This window comes from Chanodichthys erythropterus, chromosome 20 (assembly GCF_024489055.1).
Source record: "Chanodichthys erythropterus isolate Z2021 chromosome 20, ASM2448905v1, whole genome shotgun sequence".
In the NCBI taxonomy this organism is placed as follows: Eukaryota; Metazoa; Chordata; class Actinopteri; order Cypriniformes; family Xenocyprididae; genus Chanodichthys; species Chanodichthys erythropterus.
The window spans coordinates 31,006,714-31,025,142 of record NC_090240.1 but is presented as its reverse complement, the minus strand read 5'-3'; the positions used below and the strand labels follow the sequence as shown (position 1 = coordinate 31,025,142).

General features: G+C 37.8%; 1 protein-coding gene across 2 annotated transcripts in view; it reads right to left on the bottom strand.

Moving 5' to 3' along the window:
* Positions 1-7,245: 7,245 nt before the first annotated feature.
* rarga (retinoic acid receptor gamma a) overlaps positions 7,246-18,429 on the bottom strand; it is a 64,306-nt gene continuing 53,122 nt past the window's right edge. The window contains exons 3-9 of one of the 2 annotated variants that reach the window (XM_067372037.1): positions 17,948-18,096; positions 16,025-16,166; positions 12,947-13,110; positions 11,916-12,092; positions 11,616-11,820; positions 11,294-11,452; positions 7,246-9,739 (exon numbers count right to left, since the gene is read on the bottom strand). In XM_067372037.1, coding sequence (XP_067228138.1) covers positions 9,384-9,739; positions 11,294-11,452; positions 11,616-11,820; positions 11,916-12,092; positions 12,947-13,110; positions 16,025-16,166; positions 17,948-18,096 — 1,352 coding nt within the window. In that variant the 3' untranslated portion in view covers positions 7,246-9,383. The remainder of the gene's footprint in view (positions 9,740-11,293; positions 11,453-11,615; positions 11,821-11,915; positions 12,093-12,946; positions 13,111-16,024; positions 16,167-17,947; positions 18,097-18,429) is intronic. The other variant, XM_067372038.1, reaches the window with a different exon arrangement.

Genomic DNA, 18,429 nt, shown 5'->3' with positions numbered 1-18,429 from the left:
TTGGTATTGGCCAGAACTGTAATATCACTGCATCCCTAACCACGATTAATAGATGCTCTTAGTGTTCATTGTTAATTCACAATATCTAATGCATTATGTTAAAAATTAACAAAACATTACTATAACAATTACAAGTAAAAATTTAAAAAATGTATTTATGGAAATGGCTTTGTTTACAACAATATTAAAATCCATATCAAATTTATAAATTATTTGGATCTATTTTCACTAGGTTAAATTTGATCACAAGAATATCATGTCACTGAAACAGCACAAGTCAACTCTACGCTGGCTTTTGATTTACCTGTAAAGATACTTGTGTAGAATTGGACCATTGCCCCCCTGTTATCCTCTCTTGCTTTTTAACAACTTTTTGCTGACCTTCACCCCATTTTTTCCTCTGTTGCTTTTCCTATACCACTCTCTCTAGCTCTCCCATGTTTTTTCTCTTCTCCACGCTCAGTCCCCTAGCAGCATGACGGGAGCTAATTATAAAATCAATGGAGCCGGGCTGCCTGCTTTACGGCTGCCTCTAAAACCTTAACAGGGAAATCACTGTAGGATTGATGACTCCTTCACTCTTTATCTCTTTTAATTAGAAATGTAAAAGATATGAAGAGCCTGGGGCCACAGCACTGCACCCTGGCATTACAACATTCTACCTGCCTTCCTTCCCTCTCTATCTCTTTTTCCTTTTTTTCTGCCTTTTCATGTCTTTTAGTTAGCCACTGCCCTGGTTTCCTGCAGAGAATATATACACATATAATCTCCCCTATATGTCTCTCTCCTTCTCCAGAACACCTACAGCCAGAATCTTTTCTCTAACTTTAGAAAGGGAAAAAAATATTATGGGTCATTTTGCATTTTATTATGAGTTGATTGAGTGGCATTAAACCAGTGCAGACTGTATTGTCTCCTCTTGCTGGGCAAGATATTAGAGTCATTCTTTTCTTTTACATCCCAATACATTTTTTGAGCCGTTTCCTTCTTTTTTTGTCTGAACGCTTTTATTCCTCACTCTCTTTCTTAATTTATTTTGTGTTGCATCTTAATTTTTTTAAAGGGATGAAAATTGTCATTTACTCACCCTCAATTTGTTCCAAACCTGTATGAATTTCTTTCTTTTGCTGAACACAAAAGAAGATATTTTGAAGAATGTTGGTAACGAAACAGTTGTTGGGACCCCATTGACTTCCACAGTTTTTTTTCAAAATATACTATGGCTGTCGATGGGGCCCATCAACTGTTTGGTTACCGGCATTCTTCAAAATATATTCTTTTGTGTTCAGCAGAAGAAAGAAATTCATACAGGTTTGGAACAAATTGAGGGTGAGAAAATTATGATTTTTATTTTTGGGTGAACTATCCCTTTAAGTAACTTTGATGCATTATTACCATTACTATTATTATTTATATTGCATTATTGTGGGCAGTCGTGGCCTAATGGATAGAGAGTCGGACTTGTAACCCAAAGGTCATGGGTTCGAGTCTCAGGTCTGGCAGGGATTGTCGGTGAGGGGAGTCAGCGCTCTCCCCACCCTCAATACTACGACTGAGGTGAGACCCTTGAGCAAGGCACCGTACCAACCGTACCACCGTACCAACTGCTCCCCGGGCGCCGCAGCAATGGCTGGATGGGTTAAATGCAGAGCACAAATTCCGAGTATGGGTCACCATACTTGGCCACTACACTCTAAAAAATGCTGGGTTAAAAACAACCCAAGACAAACCCATTTGAAAATGGACAAACCCAGCGATTGGGTTGTTTTAACCCAACTGTTGGGTTAAATGTTTGCCCAACCTGCTGGGTAGTTTTATTTAACCCAACTATTGTTTGAAAATGACTATATGGCTGACTTAAAATGAATCTAAAATGAAACTGAAATGTTCATTTATTAAACATATTAATAAATGTTAATTTTCAAGATATTTTGGGTTCATTTTAAGCAATACTGTAATTTTTAAACAATAGTTGAATTAAGTAAAACTACCCAGCAGGTTGGGCAAACATTTAACCCAACTGCTGGGTTAAAACAACCCAATCGCTGGGTTTGTCCATTTTCAACCCAACTTGGGTTGTTTTTACCCCAGCATTTTTTAGAGTGTACTAATATAATTAATAATTCTACCTGTTTGTGCATGAATGGTACCTCAAGTCAAGCTGTTAGAGTAGAGGTGTGCTATTACTTTTCTAATGATTGGATTTACAATTTTTACCAGGGAAGAATAAAACAAAGGGGTAAGGGGAAAAAAATATCATATAGACAGAACAACCACATAGCAACCGGCCAGATGTCCTTAGCGACGTGCTAAAAACTATTCCGAGTAAATTAGCAACTGCAAAGCAACACCTTCACAACCACCTTCTGTGACTGCCTAGATCCTCAAACTGCAAATACAAAAGTGACATTGCTTAATGTATGCCATTGATTGTTTGTCCCAGACACATTTTTGCAGCTTTGATGGTTTTATATAAGTCGGTGTTGTTGTCACTGTTATAATATATTAAGCGAAATATATAAAGCACATGGTAAAATTGTGTAATTGTGACTTTTTCTCAAAATTTATACTTCACTTCTAATATTTTCAAAGTGCTTTCTTATTATTAGGACATTTGCAATTAGCACATCTCGCAATTACTACAGAATGATTTTGTAGATCTACATTAATTCAGTTTTTATCATAAAGTTTAGACACTAAACCTGTCATTCTTTGTTTTCAAGCATAAAATGATTTAAAGTCATAAATATAAGAAATAAATTCACAGATTTCAAGTTGAAGTTGTGAAATGTAAAAATTCAATTAGAAAACTCCATTATTTTTAACACAAGGGTGAATTTTATAGACCTATGCGACAGATAAACAAGCACACAGCCATCTTTAGAATATTGTGTTTGAACCTCTGTTTTTGCAGTAGCTTCTTTGGCATCGCTGTCGAAGAGAAATTAGCTGGTGAAGTGGATTTACTTACTGTAGAGCTAACAAAAGTTATCATGGGCATTGTAATGTTTGAAGAGGCAGTCATAGCCTAATGGTTAGAGAGTCATACTGGTAACCCAAAGGTTGCAGGTTCGATTCTCAATACCGGCAGGAAATGACTGAGGTGCTCTTGAGCGGGGCACCTAACCCCCAATCGCTCCCCGGGCACCCCATCAAAAACAGCTGCTTGCTGCTCCAGGTGTGTGTGTCCATAGTTTGCAGTGTGTGTTCACTACTTCTAATTGATGTACACTAGCTTGAATGGGTTAAATGCAGAGGACAAATTCTAAGGATGGGTTACTATAATTGGCCTTCACTTTTTTTTTTTTTTTTTAAGCGGATGTCATAACAAATGTCATTAGACTGGGAAGATTTTAAAACGAGCGGTTCATTCATAAATCCTTAAGATCTTACCTTCAAGCTGTGGAAAATGAAAATACAAACCGAGCAATGAGCGCAGCGCTGAAAAGGGGTGGGGCTACTTAAGGTCTATAGGGGAGACAAAAGGGGGCAACAATCGACCATAATTCATCTTTGCAAAAACCATGTCATCAGGTTTTGCCAAGGCATGCACAACTCCATTAAAAAAAAATCAGTTTTTTAGGTTTCTTTGATAACCATTTAAATAGCGTTAATCAGAATTAATGAATGAACATCTCTCCACATGTGCCTCTTTTGTTGTTTCTGTAATTTGAACAACTGCAGCCCAGACGTTGCTTTCTCCTTTCATTATTGCTCTTTTCTCCTTCATTTAACTCTCATTACTCTCAGCACTATGCACTGAACACCACAGGAAGCAGAGCATGTTTGCCATGGATAGAAAAACATGTCCTGCCTCTTTAAATCCATCACCTCAGCCTATCTGCCTTGTGTTCCCATGGCAACATCTCATTGGGATTGAATATATGGGGTCCTTGTAAACCAGTGTATAATGCATGGGCCTTGTTTTTAATCTTAGCCCTAGTTTATTGATCTTTTTAATGAAACTTAATTATAGTAATCTTTTAATTAAGAGTACCATAGCCCTGTTTACTACAATACCCTTGAGCTATGAATAAATAGATTTGTATATTGTGAGCCCCTGTGAGCTCTTTACAAATAAAGTGGCCAGGTCTGAATCCTTCAAGTACTGTGTGTGTGTGTGTGTGTGTGTGTGTGCGCGCATTAAATCAAATACATGAATGCATTCATCCATATGAACTTGCCTTTTATGGGTTTTGAGAATATGAAAGCATGCTTAAAGGGTGTGGTCACATGTCTATGATCTCCATCCTTCAAGTAATCACAGAAAACATTAACAGATATACCTGAATACATTCTAATTTTGCTTGGTATTTTAATATGAAACATAATAAATAAATAAACATTAAATATGCTAACCCAATTATTTAATATCATATTTAACATGTTATGTATTTCTTTTTAATTATCACGTATTTAATTACCTAAAATATTAAATTCTTTCTTCTTAATGAAACTAAATTTTCATAACCATCAGCCCATGCTGTCTCATGTCCAAGCCTTTAATGCTCCTGTATGAGTAATGCAAGGATGTTTCTTTGTCCTCCGATAATTACTGTATGACACATGCAGACAAATGAGGGCACACTGGCAGGATCCATTAGTTTTGGTCTCAGTAGTGTTTGTGTGTGGTTAGCGTTTGATAAATTACAGTTCTCCGGCCAGCAGGGTCATTAGAGCAATATTGTGGTGCACGAGCGCCCTCTGTTGGATGAATTAACTGCTTGCGGATTTTGGATGTTTCATCGTGTCACACTTTGAATATTGTCAGCTAAAATTCTGTCATCATTTACTCACCCTCGTGTCGTTCAAGACGAGTATAACTTTCTGGAGAACACAAAATAAGATGTTTTCTTTTAACCTCCAAAGAACAGCGTGGCCGCGGGGCCTGTCAAGTTTGAAAAAGGACAAAAAAACATTAAAAAAATATAATGAATATACTCCATACGATTAGGCCACTGTATTTCAAACCTTCTAAAGCTATATTACACTACTGTGTGAAGTACAGACCGAAATTTGAGTCGTTATTCACGGTAAAAACGTCCCTCGGCTGCAGCTTTCAGGATCTTCTACTTCCCGCTTTCATATTATTCAAACTTGACATGATGACGCGTAGCTGATTGACGTCATTAAAGGATTAGTTCACTTTCAAATTAAAATTTCCTGATAATTTACTCACCCCCATGTCATTCAAGATGTTCATGTCTTTCTTTCTTCAGTGGAAAAGAAGTTAAGGTGTTTGATGAAAACATTCCAAGATTATTCTCCTTTTAGTGGACTTCAATGGAGCCCAAACGTTTGAAGGTCAAAATTAGTTTCAGTGCAGCTTCAAAGGGCTCTACACGATCCCAGACAAGGAATAAGGGTCTTATCTATATATATATACACACACACTTTAACCATAAATGCTCATCTTGAGCTAGCTCTCTTCTTCTTCTTTTCTATTTGAATTCCAGCAGTGTAGACACTGCTAAGTGTATTACTGCCCTCCACAGGTCAAAGTTATATAATATACTTGCACTAGCATATTGTATATGACAATTTAGTTCAAACTTTGACCTGTGGAGGGCAGTAATACACTTAGCAGTGTCTACACTGCTGGATTTCAAATAGAGAAGAAGAGAGCTAGTTCAAGATGAACATTTATGGTTAAAAAGTATAAAATTTTATTTTTATTTTTTTTTTTCGAAAATGAGTGATGGTTTCTCTAGATAAGACCCTTATTCCTCATCTGGGATCGCTGTAAACTGTAATTTTGACCTTCAACCCTTTGGGCTCCATTGAAGTCCACTATAAGGAGAAAAATCCTGGAATGTTTTCATCAAAAACCTTAATTTATTTTCGATTGAAGAAAAGAAAGACATGAACATCTTGGATGACGTGGGGGTGAGTAAATTATCAGGGAAAATGAACTAATCCTTCACTTCGCCTTCGCTATGGGTATATTTCAGACCCCTCAGATAAATGTCTTGATTTCATTTCACCACACATTTTGCTTACATAAAATCAATTTTGCATTGTGATATTAATTTATATAATATATGCAGTTCCAAATGAAAGGAGTTTGTTCATTTACACCTGACAATCACCAGTGTTGGGGATAATGCATTACAATTAAACTTGAGTTATGTAATCAGATTACTTTTTCAATTAACTAGTAAAGTAACACATTAATTTTAAATTTACAACAAAATATCTGAGTTACTTTTTCAAATAAGTAACGCAAGTTACTTTGCTTTCCCATTTTTCATCGACTGACAGCTCTCCTGTTGCCATGTTGAGAGAAATCGTATATGCAGAGGCATTTTGTGACGGTCATTATAGTTCTAGACTAAATGTGAGCATTTACTCATCTCACTTGCACAAAAACAGTCAGTATTCCTCAAAAACAGTGAAATGAAATCTCAGAATATTGCACAAACCTGCAATAATTAAATGTATTAAATTAAACAAATGTACTTTATGTATTTAATCTCACTTTATTAACCATTGTCTTTGCTGCCGACTTTCATTGATCCAATTCAACCATATTAATAAGCAAAAGTGACTTTAGATAAACATCACATTTGTGATAAGCCTGAAGCTTATTCATTTCACTTTTGGTGTGAAAGGGCCTTTACATTGGCCAAAAATAGAACTTTTTTGGTTAAAAAAACAAAGCAAGCCCAGCCCAGGTGAAAAAAGGTAATGTAACACATTACTTTCCGTAAAAAGTAACTTAGTTACTTTTTTAGGGAGTAACGCAATATTGTAATGTAACTTTCACCAACATCGACAATCACAACAAAAGTTATTCCGTTTTTCTGTCATCCTTCAAACACTTTTTCTTTCTTTTTTTAGATAATTTCTTTCTCATTCATTGCTTAACAGGCGATCGGAAAACATTCAATTTGATTTTGAAGTGTCGGGAACTGAGAGTCGACTCCGAAGGTTGCGGTACGTCTAACATCGATTACAAAACTACAACACAGAAGACGCGGGAAATTGACTAATCCTATTGATTTGAATCTTTTGAATCAGTTCACAAGCTTGTCCAGATTTGTGCGTTCATTCCCTGACTGTGCAGTCACTTCACCAGACAAATGGTGGTAAGCTGAATTAAGTTGAATCCTCTTAAAACTTTTGTATGTTTAAAATGTGTATTTACACACACTAGTAAGACTTTTTAAACATTAAATGTATATAGGTGTGTATTTACATACTCTCGTGAATACACATTTTAAATATACATTTAGATATAAGTAAATATACATTTAAGTAAAAGGTTTTTCAATGATTGGATGGACACGCAAATAATAAATTGTAGCTCATTATACATCATGTTAATATTTTGTAATACAATTGGCATAAATTGAAGCTAATTAAAATCTTTGTATTACATGTAAAAATATATTACATTAATGAGAATCGCAGGCCCTATCATTTTGATTTTGGAGTCAAATATCTTTGTGACATTCACATAGGTCAATGGTAGTGAAAGCCCATGTTTTCAACATGAAAGTCAGTAAATGATGACAGAATTTTAATTTTTTGCTGAACTATTACTCCAGTATATACTAAATTATATAAAGTACTGGAAATGAATGACAAGGAGAGGGAGAGAGAGTTTCTCAAAAAAAAGTTTATTGTGCCTCTTATTGTTTATATGGCTTTTTATATAACAATTTGTTGAACACGAACAAAGGACTGACAATACATTAGCCAAGGTTGAGAGAACGAAAAATATGACGAAGAGTTAATCTCAACATTCCGCTTGCTATACGTGTGGCTGTGGCGCAACTCTGAAGGAGAAGAGGTCAGTATGACAGCTCACACATTCTCTGACAGCACCAGCGTGATGACATTCATTTAACAATGTACTACACTACAGCTTATTGAGTGCAGCCATCCTCACATTCAACACACAAACACACACGCGCACACACACACACACAAACACACACAGCTGAGTTCTGGTCATAGTCGTATTGCTTGACTGAGACTGATACCTTTTAATGTTCAGTGGCACACGACCACCAAATTGCATACTGTGTGTTTTTGGCAATAAAATGGACTAAAATATTAGATAAAATTAGAAAAAGAAAAACCCACCAAATCTATTTCTAAGATGAAGATGAAAGTTCTCCAATGACTGTGTAAAATACACAGAATTATTTCAGTTCATGGTGATTTCTATAACCTAACACATAAATATTGCCTGTTTCAAGGCTGTCGCCAGACAGCAAGCGTTTGGTCCTTACAGAGATGCCCTGAGTCTGAATTTCATGTTCTTTCTTTTTTATAGCAAGAGTTCTGAATATATGTAGTATAACAAGCATGCTTTTCAAGTGTGTGTGTGTGTGTGTTTGTGTGTGTGTGTGTGTTAGTACAGGTATGCATTCCTGCATTTCATCATGATACATGAGTTTCAGAAAATCATCCAGATGCATTTGTGTAGTTATCCTGAATTATTGTCTAGGCAGATGAGGTCAAATCCCGTGATGACACGTGCAGCATTGAGTGAAACCGGTCCAGTATGACATCATGTGCATGATGCAGAGACATGAATGTAATGGACATGTGGGTGTTTCGGTTTGGAAATGGGCTCCCTGACAGGAGCTGAACCCTACAAGCTGCAAACTTTGGCACAGACACACCATTCAATTGGCAGCGAATCATATGACGCAATGAAAGCCGATACGTAATGGCATTCCCCTAAAAACACGGATCATTCGACGGGAGATACCCAGCCACTGAACTGATTATCAATGACATCTAATGCTGAGCCAAAGTGCCCAAGAACCCAACCAAGCAGCTGGATAAAGACTCAGCAGAGGTCTGCCAGTTATAGCAATCCGATTATCTTTCTGTAAGTCTGCCCAGGAAAGCTATCCAAACAAAACATAACTAAGAAAATAGAATACAGGACAAAAAAAAAAAATATATGAAGGTATATATAGATATGTATGGGCTTATTCATAAAATGTAAAGAGAACAAACTATCTCAAGGCTGAAAAAGTCAAAATGATATTCGAAAGCATCAACAACAACAACAACAACAGAAAAAGGATGAGCATTTTCAGTTTTCATCCTGTATTTTCTTTTGAAAGAACTTGTTTTGAACCCGTTGAAAGTCAGCTGTTAATGGTATAAGTCCATTTGGCTTCTCCTTTTCAAAGCGAACAAACACGTTTTATAAAAGCGGCAGTTATTTAGTCTGAAAAGCCAGTTGTTTTGTCTTTCGCCTTCCCTCTCGTTCTGTGGGAGAGGTCCTGAGAAGAGGTTTTTTATGTGAGTTTTCTCAAATCGACTCACTGATGTCTCTCATCGTTGACCGAGTGGCCTGAGTTATGAGTTTCTGTACAGGTAAGGCTCTGCGTTTGCCCTGGAAGAAGAAAGCTTCCTCATTGAGCTCTCCCTCCATGGCTCTTCCTGGACACATCCACATTGGGTTCCTGGCCAGCCCAGGCCTCTCCGTCACTGTCTGTACCCCTCTCCTCCTCCCCGTCGTCATCATCGTCGTCCTCCTCCTCCGGTGAAGGCTCGCTGCCGTTCTCTGTGGCCCAGCTGTCGTCCTCGTCCTCCTGCTCTTTCTTCATAGTGAGCAGGGCGGGTGGAGGAGCGGGTTGTTCGGGCTCCGGCTTCTTCTCTGTGGACTCAGTCTGATCCTCGAAGGCCTCTGGATTTTCCAGCATCTCTCGGATGAGAGGAGGCATGGGGCCTGGGATCTCCATCTTCAGAGTTATGGCCCTTTCTGCTCCTGTTGTACACAAACAGTTCAGGTCAGGATGGTTTCATCTACATAATAATAAGAAATAAGGTAACAAGTGCATAAAGCAGAGAGTGAAAGCCTATTCAAACTGATTTTCATAACATTTTTTTGACCCTTTAAGGTGCAAAAATGCGCAAAAACAACATTTTTCCCCACAGTGTAAGTTGATTTTTATTGTTTGCGCTATGATATTGACATATGGGTCACTTCAAAAGAAATTAATACATTTATTCAGCAAGGATGCATTAAATTGATAAAACGTGACAGTAAAGCCATTTATAATCCTACAAAAGATTTCTATTTCAAATAAATGCTGTTCATATTCAGGTTCTCACAAAATATTAAGCAGCACAACTATTTTCAACACTGATAATAATAAGAAATGTTTCTTGAGCGCCAAATCAGCATATTAGAATAATTTCTGAAGGATCATGTGACTGAAGACTGGAGTAATGGCTGCTGAAATTTCAGCTTTGCTTTCACAGGAATAAATTACATTTTAAAATATATTCAGATAACAAACAGTTATTTGAAATTATAAAAATATTTCACAATATTACTGTTTTTACTGTATTTTTTTGGTGACTATAAACAAAGTCCCTTTAAGACAAGTCATTTCACTCGGCGGCCATCTTTGAAACGCCTCTCGGGCATTCAAGTGCAGCTCCTATCTCTTTGAATGGGGAAGCATCAAATTCTCCAAAGCTGTTTGCCAAGCTTTCGATTAAATTTGAAATCACCAATGAAATCTGACAACAACTGTCTCATAAATTTGGTTTCTAAACGCACAAATCATGAAAAAAAAAATATTTTTCAGGCTGAATCAAGCTAATGTGCAGTCCCAAGTTCGCTTCTTTATATGAAGGGTGTGTCTGACTGTTTCTATAGGAACCGGAGCTTCTAATGGCCGCTGCAGTGACAGGATGACTTTACCAATCAGCGATTGGCTATTATTTAGAAGGCGGGACTTATTCAACCACATTGCGCATTGCACTTTCTCCCATTCAAAACAATATGAGTGACGTGTCTTGTGTTATTCTATAGTCTTTGCCATAAAAGACTTTAAGACAAAAAACTAACCAACTATGTACATATATATTTTGTATGGATACTATTTTACTTCCATTGTTCCATTCCATGCGAGTGACAATCTGTTACTTTTAGCAGTGTATTTGCCATTCAACCATGAGTAATCCATCATCTCTATTGTCAAATGAGTTTTGCATTTAAGCAAGTCAAATCTTGTATTGTCTGATGGGCTGCATTTTGCATTGAAGCATGTGAATGAGTCTAACAAAGTGCATTTTGCTTTTAAGTATGCAAACTTTTCTCAGAGACTCATACAAATTTGCCTTGCCCTCTGTGTGAATACCATTGGGGTGCAAAACCACTGCCGATATTGTTGCTCTTGGTATGAATAGGCCGTAAGTTCACTATTTAATTTAGAAGCCTTTGATTTTCATTAAGATTTAAATCTTGCAAATCAACCAGAATAGTAAAGCTATGGAGTTTTCCATCTATTTTTTTGGCTAGTAAACTGACCCTTGGTGCTGATGCCACGTAGATCGGTGATCTTCATCAACATCCGAGGGAACATGTAGGGTTTATTGGGTCGGCGGCGGCGTGCATAGATCTTCAGAGCCTCCAACAGGGGCTCCTGCAGACGATCTACACGCTCAGGCTCCTCAAGATCCATTCGGTCTACAGAGAAAGAGATTAATATCAGTATAGAAGTTCCTCCAATTTTTTGGGTGGTTAAAACCAATTCTGAATACTAGCTAAATGTATGTTATAATGTGAACACTTTTCCTGTTGCTTCAACTAGATGGCATCAGTGCTGCAGCCAAATTGCATTGTGTAATACCTCCACAAATTAGGCAGATGGCGCTGAGGAGGCCAGTCTCAGTGTCATCCATCTCAAGGGGCAGAAGCTGACCAGCAAAGGCAAACACCAGGTCAGTGAGCGGGCCGAAGCCAGCATTATGCATCTGAGTCCGGTTAAGGGTCAGTCCATCTGAAAAGGTCATGGTGTCCTGCTCCGGTGTGTATCGTGTACAGATTCGCAGCATCTACAAGAGACAGACATATATGAGGTAAAGAATTATGCAAATGTGATACAGTAGATCTGCATCACGGTGAGTTTCTTAAAGGAGGGAACACATACTAGAATGTCCAAGCAAGCTGATTTAAGGAGGGTGATCTGATCTGCGATGGTGAGGGTGGTGAAGCCCGGAAGGCGTTTGGCAAATTCCACAATTTTAATGATGCACTTGGTTGAAAGCTCACTGAATTTGTCCCATAGGCCCAAGTCCAACTGAACCCGGTGGTCTGAGCTTGAGTTCTGATGAAGAGAAAAAGAGAGGAGGTAAATGTATTTATGCATGAATATCTGTTTTGAAGTCACCATGAAATCAAAATTCTTATTTTTAATAGAATACCGCACGCAGTACATCATAATTTTTTTTTACTCATATGCCCTTGTAATCTTTAACCAAAATAACTGCCCCTCCCTCTTGCAGCGACATTTCTTCTCTTATTTGATGATGTGTTTACTGCCGCGAGGGCGGAACAAACTGTCACTCACACAACATCACGGCAATAGCAAACCACAATAATCTAACAATTCAAGTGCCACCCTACATTTTTTCTTGTTCAGGAAACCATTACACTCAAATATATGTCACAATAAGGAAGAAAAGACTATCTCAACTTCCATTTCATGCCAACTTTAATCAAAAATGAATCATATACTCGTCCTCATGTCATTCCAAACCTTTATGACTCTTTATTCAATGCAACACGAGGAGACATTTTGCAGAATGTACAAAAAAAAAGTTAATTTCCATCTGTTCCTCACACTTTAGAACTTTAGAATACTTGGAATTCAAGACATGCGTTATATGGACTACTTTTATGGTTCTTTTTTTGTCATTTTGGAGCTTGATGGCCCAAGTACTCATTTACTTTCATTTTTCTGTGAAATCCTTCAGAAAGAATTTCACAGAAAAAGTTTGGAACAACATAAGGTTGAGTAAATGACAATATTTATCTTTTAGGTGCACTGTTCCTTTAAATTATGTTTTCAATAATGGAACATGTTTATCACGCTTCATCTGACATGGTCAGTTTACACCACTATAAATAAATTCCACATTCCATTGCTGACAGATTCGCTCATTTTCAGAAAACACTCACTGTGGTGTATTTTCCCAGCTGGCAGAGTGAAGGGAAGGTCTCTTGATGTGCTTTGCTCACTTTGTTGACCAGCTCCTCCAGTTCCCCACTCAGCTCGTAGCTCTCTGGTGGAACGACCTCATCCTTCACGTCCTTCTTCTTCTTATTTCGATCATTGCGCACAGCTGAAAGTCACAAAGAGAGGCCGCTTAATATTTCTACAGTGAGTCAGGTTCACTCACAAACTGCCAAACTATGATCTTAGTACTTGGATGTGCAAACTAGGGAAACTTTACAAAGTGATGTGCCAGAAAACATCAGATGATTTCAGGTTTAATTCCTTAGAATGTCTAACCAGGCACAATGCAACAAATTGCTTAATATACAATAATAAGGAACAGGATTTTTTTTTTTTTTTGCCAACCAAAAAATGACTAACGAAACATTTCACCACAAGTCACATTTCACCACAAAAAATAAAATAAAAGCATATTAATTTTTTTTATTCTATATTCTATTATGCCTCTCATTTTTAAGTTTTATGACTTTTTTACATCATAAATTAAACAAATAAAACAAATACCACCATGACATACAGTCATGGTCAGAATTATTGGTACCCTTGGTAAATATTAACAAAGAAGCCTGTGAAAATAAATCAGCATTGTTAATCCTTTTAAACTTTTATTTGCCAAGATAACAGCTCTGATTCTCCTATAATGCCTGACGGGTTTGGAGAACACCTGACAAGAGATCAGACACCATTCCTCTATACAGAATCTCTCCAGACCCTTCAAATTCCCAGGTACATGTTGGCGCCTCTCCTCTTCAATTCACCACACTCATTTTCTATAGTTTTCAGGTCAGGGGATGGGGACGACCATGGCAGAAGCTTCATTTTGTGCTCAGTAACCCATTTTTGTGTTGATTTTGATGTTTGTATTGGATCACTGTCCTGATGGAAGATCTAACCACTGCCCATTATAAGATTTCTAGCAGAGTCAGGTTTTGATTTTTTATCTGGTGGTATTTGATAGAATCCATGATATTATGTATCTGAACAAGATGTCCAGGACCTCCAGCAAAAAAAAAAAATTGTCCCACAATATTAATGAACCAGAATTATATTTAACCGTGGGCATGGGGGACTTTTTATCCCTTTGTGCAATTAAACCCATCTTGTAGGTTTGCTGCCAAAAAGCTTTTTTTCATCTGTTTGAAGTTCCAGTAGTGTCTGACAACTGAATATGCTGGAGTTTGTTTTTGGATGAGAGCAGAGGATTTTTCTTGAAACCCTCCCAAACAAAATTTGGTGATGGTGCTGTTTTTTTTTTTTTTTTTTTTTTGAGGCTTTCTGATCCTGAGTCTTAACTAATTTCTACAATTCTCCAGCTGTGATCCTTGGAGAGTCTTTGGCCACTCTAACTATCCTCCTCGCCATGCATTAAGACAATATAGACACAAGTCCCTTCCAGGCAGTTTCATAATGTTTCCTGTTGATTGGAACTTTTTAATAGTTGCCCTGATGGTGGAAATTTTCAATGTTTTAGCTATTTTCTTAGAGTCTTTCTACTTTGTGAAGCTCAGCAATCTTTTGTTTCACATCAGAACTACATTCTGTGGTTTTACTCATAGTGATGGATGGTTAAGGGAATTTGGCCTTTGTGTTTCCTCATTTATATCCCTGTGAAACAGGAAGTCAAAACCATGAAATTATCCATTGCTGGACAATTTCATGTTCCTAGTCACCCTGGTGTGCAAAAAAAAAATCGTAAATATGAATGGGAATATATTTCAGAGATAATTTACTCATAAGAATTTTTTTAGGGGTACCAATAATTGTGGCCATTGTGTATTAAAGAAAAATATTTATTTCATAATGTGATTTTCCCCCACTTTAATTATTTTTTTTTTTTACTTTAATGAAAGGTTTGATTTTTGTGACATTTTTGAATGAAAGATCAAAAAGATAAACAACGCAGATTTATTTTCACAGCCTTCTTTGATCATATTTGCCAAGGATACCAATGACCACGACTGTAAATAAAGTAAACATATAAAATACATAATTGCAATGGAAATGTGCTTTATTGTCATAAAAATGCCACTAAAAATAGGCTTATATATTTACCAAAAATACAGTTTCATTGTATAGGTTTAAATATAATTTCTTTTTTTCTATTGATATTGAGGTGACGTTCTGGAAAGGTTTTGTAAGATTCATCTTGTCGATTGTCACCTGTTAGAACAAACTCAGTTTAACTTCGCATTTATCACTTGTGTTATCGCATCTCTCCTGATTAGGATGCCGAATCCTAAACATAACTGACCTCAGATCGGACACCGTGGGTGTTTTGGTGAGTTTGACCCAAGGGAGAGCAGCCCTGCCAACCCAAAACCCCCTCCCCTCTTTCTCTCGCCCCCTCCCCCCTCCCATTCTTTCCTTCCTCTCAGGATATCCAGTAATAGCAAAAGCACAATGTGATCCCGGCCCCTACACACATCCCATACATATAAACGCACACATACATGTCCCAGTGGACACATAGAGGGCCAATGTGCCACTCTCCCCGTGACATCATCGCCATGACCCTGGCAAATGAACAAACACATGCCCCAGACTCGGTCTTTCAACCTCGGACTATTGTCTTTGTTACAACACAAATCTGTTAGTGCCAAGTAATAAAGTGACTAGAGGAAAGGCTACCAAAGAAATCACACCTACCACTGATGGATTGATGTGGGTGAAACTGCAGACACGAAACCCATTTGTGAACATTCATATTGAGCTCTAACCTCTATGATAACCAGCTGTATTTGTTTGTGTTTGAGCTTTTATTTGTCTTCTGTGTCTTCAAGTGTCTCGACTGGCAGTTTACAGTCGTCTACAGTGTGTTTATGACCGTGTTCCCGGTCTCAAGTCTCACGACTCTAAATTTGTCTGTGTGTCTCTGGGTTGTATGTCTGTTTCACAGCTTCTAGCCTATATCAGCGTGTCCCCGTCTGTCTCATTTCCCATCTCTATATTTGTGTTTGTGTATGTGGGTCTTGGCCGAAAACCAATAAGCTCACGTGCCTGGCAGAGGCCTGAACCCTCACCTTCCTTGGACATGCCAACCTCGAAGCACTTCTGCAGCCGACAGTACTGGCAACGGTTGCGTGTGACCTTGTTTATCTGGCAGTTCTTGTCACGGTGGCAGGTGTACACCATGTTCTTCTGAATACTGCGACGGAAGAAACCCTACAACAGACATCCAAGAGAGAGATAGAGTTAGTGGGTCAGCTGAAGAGTATGTCCGCCACCTTCCCCCTCCTATCTTACACAAGCTGTCGGTATATTGTTCAAAGTTGCTGATCCGGAACGTTTTGTTATATAAATGGTCAAAAACCTGACAAGTCATGTTCAAAGTGATAAAACGGCCCTTATACCTGTGACCACACGTTAAAGGGTTAATTCGCCCAAAAACGATCCCATGATTTACTCACCATCAAGCCATCCTAGGTGTATATATGGCTATCTTCTTTCAGATGAACAACCAGAGTTATATTAAAGAATATCCTGGCTCTTCTAAGCTTTATAATGGTAGCGAATGGGACTTGAGATTGTTTGAAGCCAAAAAAAGTACATACGCCTCCAGGGGGTTAATAAAGGCCTTCTGAAGCGAAACCATGGGTTTTTGTAAGAAATATCTATATTTAAAACTTTATAAACTATAATAACTGGCTTCCGGCTATGGCCGTACGTGAGTTTAGTTCTAGTATGGAAGAGTGACCTCTGACCTGATGCATGATGTACTGATGAACACAGAAATGCAGAAGATAGAGCAAAATAAAACAGCTGTCACAAATTAGAAATCTAAAACGAGAATTTTTAAAGAGAAATGTCAAAGGATTTCGATATAGCAGAAGAGGAGCTTGAGTTTGTTGCCCAGCCCTATTTGTATGAATCGCAAGAGGCGTCTACTCTCACCTTAGCTTATGCTACTCCTACATCCTACGTCATACATCAGGTCAAAGGTCACTCTTCTGTAAGAAGTAGACTTGCGTACAGCAGTTACCAGAAGCCAGTAATTATAGTTTAGAAAAGTTTTAAATATGGATATTTTCTTACAAAAACCAATCACTTCACTTCAGAAGGCCTTTATTAACCCCCTGGAGCCGGATGGATTACTTTTATGATGGATGGATGCTTCAAAATCTTGAGCCCCATTCACTCCCATTATAAAGCTTAGAAGAGGCAAGATATTTTTTAATATAACTCTGATTGTGTTCGGCTGAAAGAAGATCATATACACCTAGGATGGCTTGAGGGTGAGTAAATCATGGGATCATTTTCATTTTTTGGGTGAACTATCCCTTTAACTGAATAAATATAATATTGATATTATGCCAAATTGTATCATTACTTGCTGCAAACACATTACATTTGGGTTAATGAAACTAACTAGGCTTGTTCATAAAGAATATGTCATTGCTTCCGTTAAATTGGTTTTGTATGTAAATATGCGCTAGGTGGGTTTTCTTTGCGTTTTTGTGCCATGAAGATCACAATTTTTCAGCTTAGGTCTTGAGAAACTTTTTTGAAGACATTATTTTATTGCATTTAAATGAAATAAGCCTTTACCATAGCTGTATTTTACCACATATTGTATCATTTAAACATAGTAAAATTACTCTATTGCATTGCCTCTCATTGCTTTAATATACTGTTCACATTACATCACATTACAGTTCACATTATGCTGATATTGCACAACTGTTTCCTTTTCTTGTGACATTTTGTATGTTTTCATAAACATTTTTGCTCCTTGCACTACAAGTTCCTCAATCAGTCTTAGTTTCTTGCTTTTGACAGATGCGAAAATACTTTTTGCCATTCAAGTATTTTTAATGTGCGAGAGCTAAACCTCCATGCTTCTCTGTATTTTTCACACTTTTGCCAAACATCAAGGCAAAGTGTCTAACAGACTCATGAAAAACAAGATTCGCCAGGCCACGGGCGATGGGAGTTCTGCTGTTTACCTTGCAACCCTCGCAAGAACTGACACCATAGTGGTACCCAGAAGACTTGTCCTGGCAGACGAAGCAGGGCTTGTAAACACGAGGCGGAGGTGGTGGAGAAGGGGAGCTGGGCACCATCTCCTCCGAACTGGTGCTCTGGGTCTCCACCGCTGAAGAAAGACCAACAGGAGAGAAAAGAAAACATCAGACGCTTCACCTAATCACATCACTTCACACTATTTACACAACACAGGAGGATTTAATGAGAGGGAGATATTAAACGCCACATGGAGAGAAGAAAAGATTCTCCCATGAACCTTTTAAACCGTATCCGATTTCAAAGACCCATGAGTGCTTTGAAAACCATCATGATTCCTCGCTAAACCTTTTTCATGATGCCCCCGAGCAGAAACACACAATACGCTACCCATCGCTGCTTTTTAAATCTGTTATTGTTTGAGAAGCATCTGCCAACTAGGTAAAAGTCATGTAGATTGTAGATT